Below are 21,541 nucleotides of genomic sequence, written 5' to 3'. Positions count from 1 at the left end.
AGACATATAATGGAATATTACTCAACTCTAAAAAGGAATGCAGCTCTAACATAGATTATCTGGTTGAACCTTGAAAACATTATGCTTAGTGAAATAAGCCAGATACAAATGAGCAAATCTTGTATGATTCCACTTATATGATATATCTAGTATAAACAAATTTATAGAGACAGAAAATATAGTAGAAGTTACCAGGAGCCAGGGCTTGGGGAGAAGAGAGAGTTATTGCTTAATGAGTGCAAAGTTTCTGTTTGAGGTTTTGGTAATTGATGGTGGTGATGGTAGCACAAGATTATAAATGTGATTAGCATCACTGAATTGTACACTTGAAATGGTTAAAATGGGAAATTTTTTGTGTTATATATATAATTATAAAAATTAAGAAAAGTTGATTTTTATTTCTAGTGTAGGCTTTTATTTAAATTAATGGAATTTTTTTTTTTTTTGGCATGGGCTGGCATTGGAAATCGAACTGGGTCTCCGGCATGACAGGCAAGAACTCTGCCTGCTGAGCCACTGTAGTCTGCACAAATTAATGGAAACTTTTAACTAAAAGTTCTGTTCATTTAAGAATGACTGCCACAGCTCAGATAGTCAATAGTTTCTGTATGTGTATAGACTCTGAATCTATTAATAAATAGATGGGTTATATACTTACTGATTTTAAATACAATTTTTTAAATTTATCAGTTTATTTGGTTTGATATTTTCTCTAGAATGTTGCATTTAAAGAGAAAAAGAACATGGTTTAGGTAGAGCCTGCTTTAAATGAATTACTCTGTAGTGTCAACTATAAATTATCTTCTAAGCAGTTAAAAATCAGATGTCATTATTTGGATATTTTCATTTCTAGGGATGCTTGGAGTTCATTGGGTGACATGACCAAAGAGGAAGCCATGATTGCGTATGTTGAAGAAATGAAAAAGGTAGGAAAAGTCATTCACAGTAAAATTCTTGTTATTCATGTCTGTTATACCAATAACACAATCACAAACGAGCCTTTCAGAAACTGGTAAAGAAAGATAATCTAAATCCTCTTTGGCTTATTAACTATTCCTTTTTTTTCTTTACCTTAAACATCATTATAGTTTTGGGGACACAGTTCTATAATGTAAAGCTGAATTGACACATTAAATAAAATTTACCCATTTTTATTTTCCAATTTTATTAATTAATGATGTAGCCACAGTTTAAAATGGGACTGGGATGAAATAATGTATATTCTACTATTTTTTCCAAAGATATTTAAACTATACTGCTGCCTTTTAGCTGTCTTCAAAACTTCCTCTGTGTCTGTAGATTTCTATACCTACTTCTCTAATTGAAAGATTATATTAACTGTTTTCATCAGACTTTAAAAATTTCATTTCATATTATATATATATAGCAAAGCTTATAGTAGACTTTAGAGGTAAATATTAAGTATTAAGATTTCTATAGATCAAAATTTGATTTCTTTCTTATTTTCAGAATTTAGCTTATGAACATTGGTGAATAAAATTGCACGTTTCTGAATGAACATTTATGAGAATACCTATCCCAAAAATTTGTTTACTGAATTTGGAACTTTTTCTAATAGCATTTGCTGAAGCTGTCATTAAATTATGTTCTTAAATTTACTTTACAAATCACCGAGCAGTTAGTTGCTTTTTAGTATTATTCTTTATAGGATAAGTCTCGTTCTGTACCTTCGTATTCAAGGATTTAAGTAATCCTCTTAATTCATATTTTATAATGGATAATGTTTTACCAGAAATTGCTTTTCATGGTTTGTAAATTGTCCAGTAAAATGTCACTTAAAAAAGTTACTGGAATCAAAGATTCTGTTAAGACTGGGATAGAAAGATCAAAGGTGATGGTGGGGTTACAGAGAGAAGGTAGGGTTTAACAAAAGAATGTGACTGTGATTGCTGAATCATTAAATTGATATTTCTTTTAGTCTCCAGTATTTTAGAGCAGCCAGAAGTAAAAACCCAAAATTGTGGAATTGGAACCCATACCAAACTCTGAAATCTGTTCTTCAGTTAATTGTTTTGCTGTGCTTTGAAATTCATTGCTTCTTTGTATATATGTTATTTGTCACAAAAAAAGAAAAAAAAAGTTGATTGTGATGATAAAAACATGTTAATACCTTCTATATTCTGGAGCAGCTAGAAGGAAAAATCTGAGAGGACAGTATGGTAACCCATGACAAACTCTGGGATCTGTCCTATAACTGCTTTTTGAAACGGGCTTTGAAAACCACTGCTTTCTTTTTACTTTGCCTTGACTATATGTTATATATTATACAATTTAAAAAAGTTTAAAAAGTTATTTTAAAGTAATTTAATAGAGTTTTAGCTTTGACTTTAGAATGACTTGTATGGTTTGGGGTGAAAAAAAAATCCATGCTTCTTTAAATGAAGTTGATTTTGATTCACAATCAGAGAAGAATGCAAAATTCTATTTTCAGTATGGATTTGGGAGGCTAGCTTAAAGAGATTTCTGTTGTATTCAGCCAGTACTTGAATAATTTGCATTATGTCTGTTGAATTTAAAGTGAGACCAGTGTACTCAACCCTGGCTGCATATTAGAATCACTAGAGGATTTTGTAAAAACAAACAAACAACTAAAAACATACCTCAGGATGACCCCAGACAGATTATTTCAGGCTTTCTGAGAGTATGGAATAATCACTGTACTAGAGGGAGGATTGGAAAAGGGTCTGTTCTAGTTTGCTAGCTGCCAGAATGCAATATACCAGAAACGGAATGGCTTTTAAAAGGGGTGATTTAATGAGTTGCTAGTTTACGGTTCTAAGGCCGAGAAAATGTCCCCATTACAACAAGTCCATAGTAATGTCCAATCAAAGGCATCCAGGGAAAGATACCTTGGTTCAAGAAGGCCGATGAAGTTCAGGGTTTCTCTCTCATCTGGAAAGGCACATGGTGAACACGGTCAGGGCTCCTCTCTCAGCTGGAAGGGCACATGGCAAATACAGCATCATCTGCTAGCTTTCTCTCCTGGCTTCCTGTTTCATGAAGCTCCCCGGGAGGCGTTTTCCTTCTTCATCTCCAAAGGTCGCTGGCTGATGGACTCTTTGCTTCGTGGTGCTGCAGCATTCTCTGCTCTCTCCGAATCTCTCCTTCTCCTTTTGTAGGACTTCAGAAACTAATCAAGACCCACTCAAATGGGTGGAGACATGTCATCCCTTAATCCAGTTTAACAACCACTCTTGACTAAATCACATCATCCAGGGAGATAATCTCATTCCGGTTTCAAACATACAGTATTGAATAGAGATTATTCTACCTTTATGAAATGGGATTTATATTAAAACATGGCTTTTCTTAGGGGGTATACTTCCTTTCAAACCAGCACAGGGTCTCCTAAAGACCCTATGCCACACTGGCATTCTCAGTGGTATTAGTGTATTTTTTATCATTCAGTAATATGTCTCTCACCCTGGAAAAGTGCTGGATAAACACAGAAACATTATTTTGCTTTGGATGCTCCTTTTCTTGGTCTTGCTGTGTCTTAAGTATATTGACAACTGAAACTTTACACTCTTGATGAACTATAGTACTCTGTTTATGTTCATTTTGTGCCAGTACATCCTCCATTTAGTTAGTTGTTCTGACATTTCAAATCCACAGTTCCCTCTCTAACATTATAGGATGTAAGAAATCCAAACAGTAAACCAAGTGACTCTACTTAAACGACAATTTGAGAACGACATTGCTTTTATAAGTTTTAATTGAGAGGTAACTGAAAGAGATCTGGTTTGGAGGAGGATCAAAGGAAGGATTGAATGGGGGTCAGGATGGGATAAGTGATTAGCCTACCAGATTCTGCTAAATCAAATCTTCATATTGTTGCAGTGTGCTGACTTAGGTTTGAATTATATCTTTGCCGCTTATTAGCTGTGACTTCGGTCATGTCAAAGTAAACATTACCCTAAGGCTTCAATTTTTTGGTTTAAATCTTATTCTCAGAAATATCATTGTAAACCAAATACATTTCAAATCAAATGTCTATAATTAGCTATAAAAATGCTCCCAACAAAAAATGGCTCCAGTATTATACCAACAAGGATTTCTTTTAGGAAAAAAATTTTTATGATTTCTATGATTAAAGCATTTCTTTCACTCCTATCCACTGATAGGAGCAGCAAATAGATAATTTATTAGCTGTAAACATTATATTGTAATCACTAAAACCAGTTATTAACGTAGTTCAATCTGAATAACCTCTTTCAACTTGCCCCTGCCCCCCATGGTGCTTGTGTTGATTGATATATTTGAGTTCAAAATCATATCAGGGTGGGCAGCATGACCGTGGCTCACTGGCAGAATTCCCTCCTGCCATGCTGGAGACCCAGGTTCGATTCCCAGTGCCTGCCCATGCAAAAAAGAAAAAAAAAATCATATCAGGGTTGCTGATTACCCCAGACTGCATGATATGTTCTGTTTCTGGTTTAGAAACAAAAGCGTGTTTGACCAGAAATTTTAGAGATCTAAACTAGATTGCCAATTATAAACCTATGTTCTAGGTCCTGGAAATAAAACCATGACCTATACAGAAGGCCCTTCTTCATGGAGCTTACATTCTATTGTGGCAGGGAGAGTGACTAAAGAACAGGGGTTGCTGTTTAGAAAGTGTGTTCAGAGTAGGTCTCTCCGTGTTTAAGAGGCAATGTGGAGTAGTGGCCAGAATATGGAAATACGAAGTATGACTCAAGAGAACTGAGCTCAGAGACCTAGGCTGAAATTAGCTGTGTGACCTTGGTTAAGTCATTTTTCTTGCCTTTAGTTTCTTCGGTAGATTTATAGGGAAATTCCATTCTTAAACATGCTCAGTCATACACTTTTTGATGAGTTCCCTTCCTCCTTCTGAAACGATCTTTTAAAAATTGTTCTACTTAGTTTTAAAGATATGAATAACCACTTTAAAACTGCTTCTGTCAGCTGAAAACATCCGTGAGAAGGATGTAGGGTTTGGGTTACCTAAAAATTAAAAAAAAAAATTAAAGTGTTCATTTTCACAATAAAAGTGGTATCTGCAAATGTAAAAAAAAAAAAGACATTAAAAGAAGTTTAAAATGCAAATTAAATGAGTCTTCCCCTTCCCTTCATTTTCATTACTTAGTGATCATTTTAATTGTTTTATAGATTCTTTCAGAAAATTATTTTGCATATGCAAACATTTATGTATATATGAAAATGTACATGAACATAAATGAGTGTATATGTATGCACACATATACCTAATAGGGTATATTAAAAAAGAAGAATATATATATAAAGATATATAAAAAAGAAATCCACTAATGGCATCATACTGAACAGACTCTGTGACAGCTAGCTTTTTTCCTGTTAAAAAAAAATCGTAGTTATTTTTCCACTTAACATATGTAGAACTAACTTACTCTTTTTAGTATTTTGTGTCTTTTTTTAATTAATTAACGGAAAAAAAGAAATTAACCTAACGTTTAGAAATCATACCATTCTACATATGCAATCAGTAATTGTTAACATCATCACATAGATGCATGATCATCGTTTCTTAGTACATTTGCATCGGTTTAGAAGAACTAGCAACACAACAGAAAAAGATATAGAATGTTAATATAGAGAAAAGAAATAAAAGTAATAATAATAGTAAAAAAAAAAAACCTATAGCTCAGATGCAGCTTCATTCAGTGTTTTAACATGATTACTTTACAATTAGGTATTATTATGCTGTCCATTTTTGAGTTTTTGTATCTAGTCCTGTTGCACAGTCTGTATCCCTTCAGCTTCAATTACCCATTATCTTACCCTGTTTCTAACTCCTGCTGGACTCTGTTACCAATGACATATTCCAAGTTTATTCTAGAATGTTGGTTCACATCAGTGGGACCATACAGTATTTGTCCTTTAGTTTTTGGCTAGACTCACTCAGCATAATGTTCTCTAGGTCCATCCATGTTATTACATGCTTTATAAGTTTATCCTGTCTTAAAGCTGCATAATATTCCATCGTATGTATATACCACAGTTTGTTTAGCCACTCTTCTGTTGATGGACATTTGGGCTGTTTCCATCTCTTTGCAATTGTAAATAACGCTGCTATAAACATTGGTGTGCAAATGTCTGTTTGTGTTTTTGCCCTTAAGTCCTTTGAGTAGATACCCAGTAATGGTATTGCTGGGTCGTATGGCAATTCTATATTCAGCTTTTTGAGGAACCACCAAACTGCCTTCCACAGTGGTTGTACCATTTGACATTCCCACCAATAGTGGATAAGTGTGCCTCTTTCTCCGCATCCTCTCCAGCACTTGTCATTTTCTGTTTTGTTGATAATGGCCATTCTGGTGGGTGTGAGATGATATCTCATTGTGGTTTTGATTTGCATTTCTCTAATGGCCAGGGACATTGAGCATCTCTTCATGTGCCTTTTGGCCATTTGTATTTTCTCTTCTGGTAGGTATCTGTTCAAGTCTTTTTCCCATTTTGTAATTGGGTTGGCTGTCTTTTTGTTGTTGAGTTGAACAATCTCTTTATAAATTCTGGATACTAGACCTTTATCTGATATGTCATTTCCAAATATTGTCTCCCATTGTGTAGGCTGTCTTTCTACTTTCTTGATGAAGTTCTTTGATGCACGAAAGTGTTTAATTTTGAGGAGCTCCCATTTATTTATTTCCTTCTTCAGTGCTCTTGCTTTAGGTTTAAGGTCCATAAAACCGCCTCCAATTGTAAGTTTCATAAGATATCTCCCTACATTTTCCTCTAACTGTTTTATGGTCTTAGACCTAATGTTTAGATCTTTGATCCATTTTGAGTTAACTTTTGTATAGGGTGTGAGATACGGGTCTTCTTTCATTCTTTTGCATATGGATATCCAGTTCTCTAGGCACCATTTATTGAAGAGACTGTTCTGTCCCAGGTGAGTTGGCTTGACTGCCTTATCGAAGATCAAATATTCATACATGAGAGGGTCTATATCTGAGCACTCTATTCTATTCCATTGGTCGATATATCTATCTTTACGCCAATACCATGCTGTTTTGACAACTGTGGCTTCATAATATGCCTTAAAGTCAGGCAGCGCGAGACCTCCAGCTTCGTTTTTTTCCCTCAAGATGTTATTAGCAATTCAGGGCACCCTGCCCTTCCAGATAAATTTGCTTATTGGTTTTTCTATTTCTGAAAAATAAGTTGTTGGGATTTTGAGTGGTATTGCATTGAATCTGTAAATCAATTTAGGTAGGATTGACATCTTAACTATATTTAGTCTTCCAATCCATGAACACGGTATGCCCTTCCATCTATTTAAGTCTTCTGTGATTTCTTTTAACAGTTTCTTATAGTTTTCTTTGTATAGGTCTTTTGTCTCTTTAGTTAAATTTATTCCTAGGTATTTTATTCTTTTAGTTGCAATTGTAAATGGGATTCGTTTCTTGATTTCCCCCTCAGCTTGTTCATTACTAGTGTATAGAAATGCTACAGATTTTTGGATGTTGATCTTGTAACCTGCTACTTTGCTGTACTCGTTTATTAGCTCTAGTAGTTTTGTTGTGGATTTTTCTGGGTTTTCGACGTATAGTATCATATCGTCTGCAAACAGTGATAGTTTTACTTCTTCCTTTCCAATTTTGATGCCTTGTATTTCTTTTTCTTGTCTAATTGCTCTGGCTAGAACCTCCAACACAATGTTGAATAAGTGGTGATAGTGGACATCCTTGTCTTGTTCCTGATCTTAGGGGAAAAGTTTTCAATTTTTCCCCATTGAGGATGATATTAGCTGTGGGTTTTTCATATATTCCCTCTATCATTTTAAGGAAGTTCCCTTGTATTCCTATCTTTTGAAATGTTTTCAACAGGAAAGGATGTTGAATCTTGTCAAATGCCTTCTCTGCATCAATTGAGATGATCATGTGATTTTTCTGCTTTGATTTGTTGATATGGTGTATTACATTAATTGATTTTCTTATGTTGAACCATCCTTGCATACCTGGGATGAATCCTACTTGGTCATGATGTATAATTCTTTTAATGTGTTGTTGGATACGATTTGCTAGAATTTTATTGAGGATTTTTGCATCTATATTCATTAGAGAGATTGGTCTGTAGTTTTCTTTTTTTGTAATATCTTTGTCTGGATTTGGTATGAGGGTGATGTTGGCTTCATAGAATGAATTAGGTAGTTTTCCCTCCACTTCGATTTTTTTGAAGAGTTTGAGGAGAGTTGGTACTAATTCTTTCTGGAATGTTTGATAGAATTCACATGTGAAGCCCTCTGGTCCTGGACTTTTCTTTTTAGGAAGCTTTTGAATGACTGATTCAATTTCTTTACTTGTGATTGGTTTGTTGAGGTCATCTATGTCTTCTTGAGTCAAAGTTGGTTGTTCATGTCTTTCCAGGAACCCATCCATTTCCTCTAAATTGTTGTATTTATTAGCGTAAAGTTGTTCATAGTATCCTGTTATTACCTCCTTTATTTCTGTGAGGTCAGTAGTTATGTCTCCTCTTCCATTTCTGATCCTATTTATTTGCATCCTCTCTCTTCTTCTTTTTGTCAATCTTGCTAAGGGCCCATCAATCTTATTGATTTTCTCATAGAACCAACTTCTGGTCTTATTTTCTCTATTGTTTTCATGTTTTCAATTTCATTTATTTGTGCTCTAATCTTTGTTATTTCTTTCCTTTTGCTTGCTTTGGGATTAGTTTGCTGTTCTTTCTCCAGTTCTTCCAAGTGGACAGTTAATTCCTGCATTTTTGCCTTTTCTTCTTTTCTGATATAGGCATTTAGGGCAATAAATTTCCCTCTTAGCACTGCCTTTGCTGTGTCCCATAAGTTTTGATATGTTGTATTTTCATTTTCATTTGCCTCGAGGTATTTACTAATTTCTCTTGCAATTTCTTCTTTGACCCACTCGTTGTTTAAGAGTGTGTTGTTGAGCCTCCAGGTATTTGTGAATTTTCTGGCACTCCGCCTATTATTGATTTCCAACTTCATTCCTTTATGATCCGAGAAAGTGTTGTGTATGATTTCAATCTGTTTAAATTTGTTAAGACTTGCTTTGTGACCCAGCATATGGTCTGTCTTTGAGAATGATCCATGAGCACTTGAGAAAAAGGTGTATCGTGCTGTTGTGGAATGTAATGTCCTATAAATGTCTGTTAAGTCTAGCTCATTTATAGTAATATTCAGATTCTCTATTTCTTTATTGATCCTCTGTCTAGATGTTCTGTCCATTGATGAGAGTGGGGAATTGAAGTCTCCAACTATTAGGGTATATGTGTCTATTTCCCTTTTCAGTGTTTGCAGTGTATTCCTCACATATTTTGGGGCATTCTGGTTCGGTGCGTAAATATTTACGATTGTTATGTCTTCTTGTTTAATTGTTCCTTTTATTAGTAGATAGTGTCCTTCTTTGTCTCTTTTAACTGTTTTACATTTGAAGTCTAATTTGTTGGATATTAGTATAGCCACTCCTGCTCTTTTCTGGTTGTTATTTGCATGAAATATCTTTTCCCAACCTTTCACTTTCAACCTATGTTTATCTTTGGGTCTAAGATGTGTTTCCTGTAGACAGCATATAGAAGGATCCTGTTTTTTAATCCATTCTGCCAGTCTATGTCTTTTGATTGGGGAATTCAGTCCATTAACATTTAGTGTTATTACTGTTTGGATAATATTTTCCTCTACCATTTTGCCTTTTGTATTATATATATCATATCTGACTTTCCTTCTTTCTACACTCTTCTCCATACCTCTCTCTTCTGTCTTTTCGGTTCTGACTCTAGTGCTCCCTTTAGTATTTCTTGCAGAGCTGGTCTCTTGGTCACAAATTCTCTCAGTGACTTTTTGTCTGAGAATGTTTTAATTTCTCCCTCATTTTTGAAGAACAATTTTGCTGGATATAGGAGTCTTGGTTGGCAGTTTTTCTCTTTTAGTAGTTTAAATATATCATCCCACTGTCTTCTCACCTCCATGGTTTCTGCTGAGAAATCTGCACATAGTCTTATTGGGTTTCCCTTGTATGTGATGGATTGTTTTTCTCTTGCTGCTTTCAAGATCCTCTCTTTCTCTTTGACCTCTGACATTCTAACTAGTAAATGTCTTGGAGAACGCCTATTTGGGTCTATTCTCTTTGGGATGTGCTGCACACTTCTTGGATCTGTAATTTTAGGTCTTTCATAAGAGTTGGGAAATTTTCAGTGATAATTTCTTCCATTAGTTTTTCTCCTCCTTTTCCCTTCTCTTCTCCTTCTGGGACACCCACAAGACGTATATTTGTGCGGTTCATATTGTCCTTGAGTTCCCTGCTACCCTGTTCAAATTTTTCCATTCTTTTCCCTATAGTTTCTGTTTCTTTTTGGAATTCAGATGTTCCATCCTCCAAATCACTAATTCTATCTTCTGTCTCTTTAAATCTATCATTGTAGGTGTCCATTGTTTTTTCCGTCTTTTCTACTTTATCCTTCACTTCCATAAGCTCTGTGATTTGTTATTTCAGTTTTTCTATTTCTTCTTTTTGTTCAGCCCATGTCTTCTTCATGTCCTCCCTCAATTTATCGGTTTCGTTTTTGAAGAGGTTTTCCATTTCTGTTCGTATATTCAGCATTAGTTGTTTCAGCTCCTGTATCTCATTTGAACTATTGGTTTGTTCCTTTGACTGGGCCATATTTTCAATTTTCTGAGCGTGATCCGTTAGTTTCTGCTGGCATCTGGGCATTTAGTCAGATTTCCCTGGGTGTTGGACCCAACAGGTTGAAAGATTTTTCTGTGAAATCTCTGGGTTCTGTTTTTCTTATCCTGCCCAGTAGGTGGTGCTCGTGGCACACGTTTGTCTGCGGGACCCACCAGTAAAAGTGCTGTGGGTCCTTTAACTTTGATAAACTCTCGCCGTGGGGGAGGTTCGCCAGCCGAAGTGGCTTGGAAGAGTGTCAGCCGGCCCGGGGGTCCGAACGCGGGGAGGGTCGCCGGCCGCTGCAGCCCGGGAGAGCCCCTGTCCAAATTTCCTAGTCGGCCCGGGGTACCAAGCGTGGCGGGCGGGCACCAGCCGCCGCAGCCCGGGAGAGTGCACTCTTCTCAGCCGGACTGGGGAGTCACGTGTTTGGAAGGGACCCCCCCGATCACCGTTCGCCACGGTCTGGGGATTTCCGATCCAATTCTCTCAGTTGGTTCGGGGGGCCTCGCGTGGTGGGGGCGCCAGCCGCCGCGGCTTGAGGGGGCCGCCTGCCCAATTCTGCCAGCTGGCCCGGGAAGGAGGAAGGGAGGTACTCTGGTCGCTTCCCGCCCCGCTCGGGAAAGCCCGCGCCCCTTGGCAATCTCACCGGAGCTGGTTCTCCCAGACAGTCAGCCGTTCCAGGGTGGGGTACGCTGTCTTTTTGATCTCTGTTGTGGCTCTGGTAGCTGTTCTTTATCGTTTCTACTCCCCTAGTAGCTGTTCTGGAGGAGGAAAGGTGAGGGTGGCAAGGCTGTCGAGGGCGGTGGCGGAGGAGCCGGTGAAGGCGGAAGAGGGCATGGTGGTGGTTGGAGAGCCGCTGGAGTAGGAGGAGAAAGGAAAGGATAAGATGGCGGATGGAGCACCGCCGGAGCAGAAGGGGAAGAGGAGGGCTGGATGGCGGCGGGAGCGCCGGTGGAGAAGGGGGAAGAGGAGGGCTGGATGGCGGCGGGAGCGCCGGCGGAGAAGGGGGAAGAGGAGGGCTGGATGGTGGCGGGCCTTTTTTGCCTTTTTTAAAAAACACTACCTTAATGATAAAGAACAGAGATAATAATTTGACTCTACCCTCTTATTTTTGTTTTATTTAATATCAATGCTCCTTTTATTTATGTATACAATGCATAATTTATATGATTCTATAAAATTTTTCATGAAGCTTGTGTAAAATAATCTTCAAAATGAGACCACTTTTGGGTCTTTAATGTACTTGAAAATTTTCTAGGAGACTATATACATTCAGTGCGTAATTATTATAGATACTTTAGAGAGTTTTGTAAATAATCTTTAGCTCTTAATAACTATTGTAAGTTGAAAATATTAGGTTATTTGATACTAGTGTGGATCAGATTAATAGTTTGGGATTTCAGAAAATTTTTCTATTTTGATTGCAGATTCTTGAGACTATGCCAATGACTGAGAAAGTTGAAGAATTGCTACATGTCATAGGTCCGTTTTATGAAATTGTAGAGGACAAAAAGAGTCGCAAGAGCACTGATTTAACCTCAGGTTGGATTGTTTTACCTATTTTTATCTGGTAACTGATAATGTTATGCATTAATATTTATATAATTTTTTTTTTTTTTACTTTCACATGCCAGTCCGAGTGGAGAAAATCTCTAAATATTTAGAAGGTAGGAATAATAAAATCCATACAAAATTTTTCTCTTTATCAGTTTCCATGCCAAAAGAATTCTGCACAAACGTATGAAACTTATAAGTTTGTCATGCAAGTTTTCATCTCAAAACAAGCTCTTTTTATGTAGTGTCAAAATATTATAACCCTTAAGTGCTCAGTTATTTAAACATGGCAGGTGGTTCACTCAACATATAAAAAATTGTGACAAAATTCATAATTTTGTTTTGGTGGGTTACATTTTCTGGTTTGCTTTTGAAATTAGCTGAAATGATCTTCAAGTTTCATATTTTTAATAATTTAGTTATAGAGTGGCAAGCTAAACAAGACATTGATGAATTTAGTTATCTTTTTTTTTTTTTAGAATTTTGCTTTCATACTAGTAACGGATTGAATGGACTTATGTTTTGCTTTCTGCAGGGGTTGTGTAGTATGGAGGATTTGCTGGTATTACTGTAAACATTTATGCTTTGCATTTTTTTAGAAAACAGAGTAAAATGAGCCCACAACTAGTCATTTAAGTGAAAATTGTATAAGCTTTAAAAGCCAGCCTGGCAGTATGTTGTGGTTTTGTTTTGTTTTGTTTTTTCCCTGTCATCCCCATTACAAGACATCTTTCCATAATTGTTAGAAATTGCAACATTTCAGAACATACCTTTTCTGTTCTGTAATCAGTTTCTATCTGCTGTAATAACAAAACCAGGCACAAAGGAGTAGTGACTGTTTCCTGGGAGTCCCTCTGTACCATACCATTCTATTGGTGATTTCTTAGATTTCAAATATTAACAAATGGTCTTCCTTGTAATTCAGGTTTACCCCAGAAAAAAATATTAGATGTTTTCTCTGTGTGAAGTACATTGTTAGATTAGGAAGAGGAAGAAGTCTGGACCTCTTTTAGTAGTGTTTAACCTACTGGCCAGATACAGATGTTTAAATAACTTTTTATAAAATAAAGAATGGATAATAGTAGTAAATAAAGGCTTAGGTCCACAACCACTTGGCTATAATTTAAAAATACAAAAAAAGCATTTGACAGCTGATCAAATGGTATCTAAGTTAGTTTTTAATACTTGGAATTTAGGAACTTTGCTATCCAAATATGTAGATTTTTTTCCTTATTGCCTTAATTTTAAATTGGCTTATGAAACTTACTGTGCAAACATAGGCTTTACAATGATTATATGGATACTTATTTAAATATGCCTATGGGTAAGCTAAGATACCCATTGTTGGTGGTTCTAAGTATATTGTTTGTTTTATTAAATAAAAAATATGTGAAAAAAAAAACCAAAGGTTTTTTTATAGTTCACTTGGCGGCAAAACCTTCCTGATATGAACTAAGTTAGAAACAAATCCTGACCTGTAATGACATGAGGATATTTTAAGTCACACGTGTTTTACTGCAGAAACACATTTTTAGTGGGAGCCATTGTTGACACTACTGAAGGTGTTGTTGCATAATTATACAGAATAGGCACTATCTGACCTTTGCAAAAGAAGAACAATTTGGATTTCAAAAGCTATCTGGATTCTAGGGTTGTAAGTAAGGGACCTTAACCTATACCATTCTGATGGACATTTGGTTTGTTTCTTCTTTCGATCTGCTGAGAGTAACCATGTGCATACATCATTTCACATATGTGGAAGTATATCTCTAAGAAGTAGAATTGTTAGATCAAAGGATATAAGTATTTATAATTTTATGATATTACCAAATTGCAAAACTATTTTAAATCTTAACTTTTTCTCTTTTTAAACAAAGCATCTTGTTAAAAGTATTCCTATAAGCCCAGTAGAACAGGTGTTTAAGTGTCATGAGGGCTTTTATACAATATATAGGTGCAATTTACAATATATATTGAAACTGGGCAGAATGGGTCCTCCAACTTTGTACTATTTAGCTTGTCTGAATGTTTAAGTTTGGATATTTTTGGCTAATCTTAATCTCTCACATTTCCATATGAATTTTAGAGTTCGCTTGTCAGTTTCTCCAAAAAGGCCACCAGGATTTTGCTAGGGATTGGGATGAACAATTTAGGGATTATTGCCATCTTGACAATATTAAGTCTTCTAATCCATGTACATGGAATGTCTTTCTCTTTATTTAGGTCTTCAAATTCTTTCAACAATGTTTTGTCACTTTCATTGTACAAATCTTACACTTTTGTTAATTTTTTCCTAATTATTTTCTTCTTTTCAGTGCTAGTACAACTTGAATTATTTTCCTAATTTCATTTTTGGATTGTTAATTGCTAGTGTGTATGGAAATGGAGTTGATTTTTGTATATTGTTGTATTTTGCATATTTTCTAAACTTGTTGAATAGTTCTAATCATTCTCATAGTTTTTTGTAGATTCCATCGATCCCTCTACAAACAGAAGGAGTTATACTTCTTCCTTTGCAATATGGAAGCCTTTTATTTCTTTTTCTTGCGAGTTGCCTGGGCTAGAACTTTCAGAACAATGTTGAATAGAAGTTACAAAAGCAGACCTCCTTGTCTTATTTATTATTTTAGGGGGAAAACTTTCAGTCTTTTATTGTTAAGTATGATGTTACTTGTGAGGTTTTTTGTAGATGCCATTTATCAGCTTGAGAAAGTTCCCTTTATTTTGTAGTTTGTTGAGTGTTTTATCATGAAAAAGTGTTGGATTTTGTCAAAGGCTTTTTTCCTATCTATTGAGATAAACATGTAGCTTTTGTCCTTTAATCTGTCATTATGGTATAACTAATTAATTAATTTTTGGATCTTAAGCCACCCTTGCATTCCTTGGATAAATTCAACTTGGTCATGGTGTATAACCCTTTTTTTATATATATTGCTGGATATATTTTGCTAGTATTTTGTTGAGGATTTTTGTGTCTATATTCATAGAATATATTGGGCTGTAAATTTCTTTACTTGTGGTGTCTTTGGTTTTGGTATCAGAGGAATACTAGCATGATAGAATGAATCAGGAATTGTTGCCTTCCTTGAGTTTTATATTTATCTGATGTTAGGACCAAAAGCTTGACTAAATTTAAATTGAACTTGTTTGGCAAGAATACCTCCTGGATGGTTCCTTTGCATTTCATATTTTATCACATCAGAAGGTGTGTAATGTCTCTTGGGATTCTGAGATTGATGTATTAAAGAGTTCCCCATCAATCTTCTCATAATGATTTTAGCATTCATTAATAACTGTTATCTGAATCAGATATTTCAGTAATGGTTGAAAAATGATGATTTAAAAAATTCACTTCTACACTTACTTACTTGCAATTTTTCTGTAATGAGAACTTCTCAGCAGCCAAAATCACTTTATTTCTCTAAATTACAGAGACATATATACTAAAAAAGCAGGATAGATGCTTTAATTCTTACCCAGTACTTACATTTTTCGCATTTAGGGATTGGTGCCCTGTTTAGTTTTGTTTTGTAAAAGATCATTATGAACGCATTGATTTTTTTTTTTTGCATGGGCAGGTACTGGGAATCGAACCCCAGTCTCTGACATGGCAGGTGAGAAATCTGCCACTGAGCCACCTTTGCACCACCCCCTTTTTTTTTTCTTTTTTTTTTTTTTTTTGAGAAGAGAAAAAGTTTACCATGGCTAGCCTTGCAAAGACAGAAAGGCAGTCCTCAAATCTGTATTCCCCAAGCTGGAGGAACTTTTAGTGTTGTATATAGCATTCAAACAAAGGCAGGCAGGCTCCGGATCATAAGCAAGGCAGTTTGAGATGACAATGATGAGGTCAGAGATAGTCTAATTACCGAATATGTGCAGAGTGACTACATGCTTAGGATGAGAAACATGTCGGGTGTGCTAACCTTTATTAGAACTGGCTTGGTTCAGCAAGAGAGTCGGAATTTGGGGTGATTAGTTCTGGGCTTACACATATTAATCAGTAAGGTACTATACATGTAAGGGCACCCCACCTCAGGGGGATACATGCAAGGGCACCCAACTTCAGTGTTGCAAACAAGATAAGTGGATATAAGCAGAGCCAGTCACAGATTGTCTTGTTACTGCCCATTTCCAGGGTGCCCATTTCAATATATATATTTTTAATACATATTGTTTGTTTTAGTCAATTGCTTTATTTTAATCCTATCCTTGTCCAGTAGGAACTGCTTAGAGTAGGTGCCTGTACCCTTTTAACTCAATCCTAATAGGAGTTGGCAGATTCCTTGCTCTCAGGCATAAAATATCACAGGTATATCTTGTGCATTTCCTGCCCAATCTTAGAATCAGCCATTTCTCCAAGGAGCCCTAGTTTTTTTCTACTAGAAAATGATATTTAGAGACAATCTACACACTGTGCATGCTCACTGCTACTAGGTATTCATCTTTTCTAGGCCTAATTAGGGAACAGAGCTGGGACATATGTATCGTTTAAAAGAAAAAAATTGAGTTCATACTGATATTTGTATTTATAACGATACTTAAATGGTTTGATTTTTTACTCATAACTGTTTTCTCTTTGGTCCTTATGGTAACAGTAATTCCTTATTTCCTTTGTCTTATACATAAAATTGCTCCAAAGCAACAATACTACTATTATTACCAACTGCAAGACCAGGAAACAAAGTCTTTAGAATATACCCTAAAAATGTATAGCTCAAATACTTTTAAAATCTTTACTTTTTAAAGGTACTTGAAATAATAAAGTTCTTTTCTCCATTTTGCTATGACATCAACTTATGACTTAATGTACATTTAGGTACATTTGTTTCTGCTTGTTTTTAAAACTTAGGGACTTTTTTCTTTTGATTTAATTTTGAATATGTGAAGCATTTATATAATTCCAAAGACAAAACTGTATACCCCTTTTCCTGTTTTCTCCCTGTGCCTATATGTAAACATTTGTTATTTTGTTTTATTCCTCCAGTGTTTTTTCTTTGCAAATATTTAATAAATGTTTGTACCTTACCTTCTTACATAAATGTAGCATGTTTATATACACTGTTCTGTACTTTTTCCTTTTAACTATATTTTTGTCATCACTCAATATTCATAAATAGAGATATTTTCCCACTTTTCTTATTTTCAGACCCATGTACCTAAGTTCCTGTTTAGGGAGGGATTTTCTTCTTTTGGAGATGAATATTAGTGATGTTTGTGTTTTGGGGTCAGTAGGTCTCATCAGTAATTCCCTTTGCTTTCTACTGTTATCACAACTGCTGTGGTACTGCTTCTGCCACTATCAACTAATTTTGCTACAACCATCCATTTTGTGGGGGTTTTAGGAATTACCTGTTGCCTAGGGTTGTTGGAGATGTTAGTGATTTGGGGGGTGAATCAATTAGCTATGTTTTGTGTTAGCATAACAAAACTGTTAAATGATTGTTGATTACCCTTTCCAGTGAATTTGTCTAATATTCTGTGAGGAACCCAGTGCAAGTCACTTATCTAATAGTGACATCTACATAGGACATGTGATAGCTAAAATTAATTGAGCTTTAAGGAATTGTTACTATTAAAGTCTATATTCAAAGACAAAAAAAAAAATATGTCCATGATGGTATTTTGCTTGCTTTTTGATTTTCTTGTTGTGTCTGATAGTCAGGAGAGGAGGATAAGGGAGGTGGAGAAACTGTGCTGCCACCATAATTCTTTAAGAGAGAATAGAACACAATGCCTAAGATAGAGCTGGATTTTTGTTCCTCTGTTAATCGGTTACATAGATGCAAACAAGAAGGTAGGCCTGACTTTAAGACCTACAGAGATTTTGAATTTATTATGTTATTTGGAATGCAGAAGAGCATTCAAGATGCATCTGTAGAAGTAAAAATACAGCCCAGAAATTTACGAGGAAGACCGCTCTTTTTGGTCACTAGCCACTTAGGAAGCCTTTAGTATCTCGAAAAGCGTTGACGGAAAGTTCTTGTTCCTCAAAATGTTTTGGGTTGCTAAAGCTGCCAGAATGTAATATACCAGAAATGGGTTAACTTTTAGAAAGGGGATTTATTAGGTTATAAATTTACAGTTCTGAGGCCATGAAAATATGCAAATTAAAGGCACCAAGAGGAAGATACCTTCTTTCAGCAAAGGCTTCTGGCATCTGGGGTCTGTCATATGGGAAGGCACATGGTGATGTCTGCTCATTTTTCTCTCCTGGATTCTGGTTTCAAAATGGCTCTCTCAGCTCCTCTCCTTTTGGCTCCTTCCTCCTGGGAAGATAAAACCCTGAATGGTTTATCTAAACTCTGTTGTCTCTGAGCTCTCTCCAAAAATATCTCTTAAAGGACTCCAGCAAGGGATTAAGACCCACCTTGAATGGGCTGGGTCACATTGCCATGAAAACAAGCTAACCAAAAGGTCCCACCCACAATAGATCTGCCCCTCCAAGAATGGATTAAAAGAACATAGGCTTTTCTGGAGAACGTAACACATTCAAACCAGCAAGCATCACACAGAGCTTTATGGAAATGCAGAATCTCAGATCACCCCAGATCTATCGATTGAGAATCCGCATTTTAACTAGATCTCACGTAAAAGTTTGAGAAGCTCTGATGTATTTACTCTCAGAGTATGACTTTGGGCAGCAAGGCAATTTGCCTCTAGGTGATTGATTAACTGATGCTTTTAAAAAAACTTAAAACATTAAAGACTTAATAATGTAAGTTGTATATCTGAAGCCCTAGAGGTAATGAAAGGATAACATTTTTAAAAAATCTAATCTAACCATAATAGCGATGAGATCGTTGTTGGGTCCAAAATTATTATATTGATGTTCTCAGTATGCAGTGTATGGCACCTGCCTCTTCATTTACCATGTATGAAGAGGATCATGCATTGCTAAGTTGACTGTTTTCATTGATGTTAACTTAAAAATAACTTATCCTCTGGCTTTGTTCAGAAAGGATTTAAGATGATTTTATCATTTTTATTGTAAACCAATAACATATTTATGTAGTATATATATTTACAGTTAAAAGAAAGTGTGCTGTTAATTATATATTGAACTTCTAACTTTTTACTTCAGAATGACTTTGTTAGTTATTTGTAAATAACAGCACTACTGTGTATTGCAACATTAGAGATTAAAAGGACATTTCATATTTTAGATCTTGGTAATGTTCTGACTTCTACTCCAAATGCCAAAACTCTGAATGGTAAAGCTGAAAGCAGTGATAGTGGAGCTGAGTCAGAGGAAGAAGAGACCCAAGAAGAAGTGAAAGGTGCAGAACAAAGTCAAAATGGTAATCTCTGAATGATGGACTAATCATTTTACATTAAATAAGATAAAAGACTGTGGAGAGGTTTGGGCTGATATGGCATATGGTGGGATGTGGGCTGTTGACCCTTGATCTGGGTTTTGCTGTGGACTAAAAGGCACTACTATAGAGTATAGGGACAGTAAGGCAGAGGATTTGATGAAGACGAAAGACTGGTATCATGGAGCACTGCATTCAGGGTTCCATGTTAGTAAAAGCACCAGTAATTCATGGGAAGAAACTAAAGGTAACTGCACGCCTTAGTTTTTGCCTTCACTTTCCAGTAAGGGATGACAAATAATACCTTCTCTGTGAGATCTTCTTGACTATGTGGACCTCTTTGCATTGCTGGGTCTTATAGCACAAATTGCCTTGGCCTGAGAGAGTTTAAATACTTTAAGAGTGTCTCTGAAAAGGGTTCTAGGAGATTCACAGGGAACTGAAACAGTTTTGAAGTCAGGACAGTTTGAGTAAGCTCTCAGCATGTGGCAAGCACCCCATCTCTCTGATCCAAGTAGGAGGCCCTTCAGAGAGATTATAGTAGATTGGGGAAACAATTCCTGGATGTTAGAGGTAGTATGAAGAAGTTGATTAACTGTGACCAAGTTTTATGAATCTCTCTCTGTTCTCTCATAAAAGATAAGAAAATGATAAGGAAATCAGCAGATCATAAAAATTTTGAAATCGTTGTCACTAATGGCTATGATAAAGACAGTTTTGTTCAGGATATACAGAATGATATTCATGCCAGTTCTTCCCTGAAAGACAAAAGCACTGAAGAAGTAAAAGCTGTAGATCAAAACTTTGAACAAACTGGAAAAACTGCTCCCTGCATTCACCAAGGTATTGTCCCATAATAATTTTTGTTCAGGCTTTTTTCTCTGAATAAAATGTTCTTTTAGTAAGTTTTAGAGTAATTGGGAGCAGTTTAGGATAAAAAAAGTTTTATTTGGTAATAATATCTTAGGGTTTATTATTATAAAGGTTTATAGCCTTGAAAGACAATGAATTCAAGCAAAGGCTATTTTATTTTTGCTGAGACTTTTTTATTGTGTTATTGTATGACATTTTAAAATAGAATCTTTGAAATTTTTACTTTTATTCCTGATATTTATTTTAGCTGAAACTTCTGATTACATGATGCCTTTGTTCTCCAGTCAGCAAGGTTCATTGTCTAGTGCTCTAGAGGTGAACCTATAGTACATATACAGTGAGTTTTTAGCATTGTAACAGTTCAGTCAAGAGATATAGTATCTTAATGTGACAACCAGAGTAGCATAGTTGCATTTCAAATCAAGGCCTCTTAGCTGGTTGTGAGTTATCTCTGATAAGGTTATTAGTATTTATAAGGTTTAATCTGGATTGCATCTTTGAATAATTCAAATAGAAATTATCAACTAAATTGAAAGTTTTGGTAAATTAAAATAATTTTGACTTGGTAAATTAAATACATCTCCCAATGATAGATTTTGAAAAAATGGAATAAATGGATTTTTCTTGTATTAGAGCACAATTCTACCTGGACATTTATTAATTATATTTAGATATACATGATGATCGTGTTGAAGATGTTTCAGGAATTCAGCATTTGACAAGTGATTCAGACAGTGAAGTTTACTGTGATTCTATGGAGCAATTTGGACAAGAAGAGGTAAAAAATGACATTTTCTAATTGGTAAGTTTTCAAAGTGGAACATAAGAATTCAGTGCAGAGTGCAGGCCACGGTGGCTTGGCAGGCAGAGTTCTAGCTGCCGTTCCGGAGACCTCGGTTCAATTCCCCGTGCCTGCCCATGTTAAAAAAAAAAAAAAGAATTCAGTGCACAGCTTCTGTTAATAGATGTGCATGCCTTCCATCACTTTGAAAACATACCTCCAAAATGTTTAAACATTTGTATTTTGAATTATTTTCTTGCAAATTAAAAATATATAAATCTCTGAATATTCAAAGAAAAGGTAATAATACTTGAATATTATATTATAATTTACAATCTATTTATATTTATAAATATTCT

At 35.5% G+C, this 21,541-nt stretch overlaps 1 protein-coding gene across 6 annotated transcripts in view; it reads left to right on the top strand.

Moving 5' to 3' along the window:
- Positions 1–21,541, top strand: part of ACBD5 (acyl-CoA binding domain containing 5) — a 48,641-nt gene that overhangs the window by 6,225 nt on the left and 20,875 nt on the right. For 5 of the 6 annotated variants that reach the window (XM_077153259.1, XM_077153249.1, XM_077153251.1 and 2 more), the window contains 6 exons: positions 854–926; positions 12,089–12,203; positions 12,296–12,328; positions 19,379–19,513; positions 20,168–20,371; positions 21,073–21,179. In XM_077153259.1, coding sequence (XP_077009374.1) covers positions 854–926; positions 12,089–12,203; positions 12,296–12,328; positions 19,379–19,513; positions 20,168–20,371; positions 21,073–21,179 — 667 coding nt within the window. The remainder of the gene's footprint in view (positions 1–853; positions 927–12,088; positions 12,204–12,295; positions 12,329–19,378; positions 19,514–20,167; positions 20,372–21,072; positions 21,180–21,541) is intronic. The other variant, XM_077153248.1, reaches the window with a different exon arrangement.

Source organism: Tamandua tetradactyla, chromosome 1, assembly GCF_023851605.1.
Source record: "Tamandua tetradactyla isolate mTamTet1 chromosome 1, mTamTet1.pri, whole genome shotgun sequence".
Taxonomy (NCBI): Eukaryota; Metazoa; Chordata; class Mammalia; order Pilosa; family Myrmecophagidae; genus Tamandua; species Tamandua tetradactyla.
The sequence above is the reverse complement of the archived record's forward strand: the minus strand, read 5'-3'. Positions and strand labels throughout refer to the sequence as shown.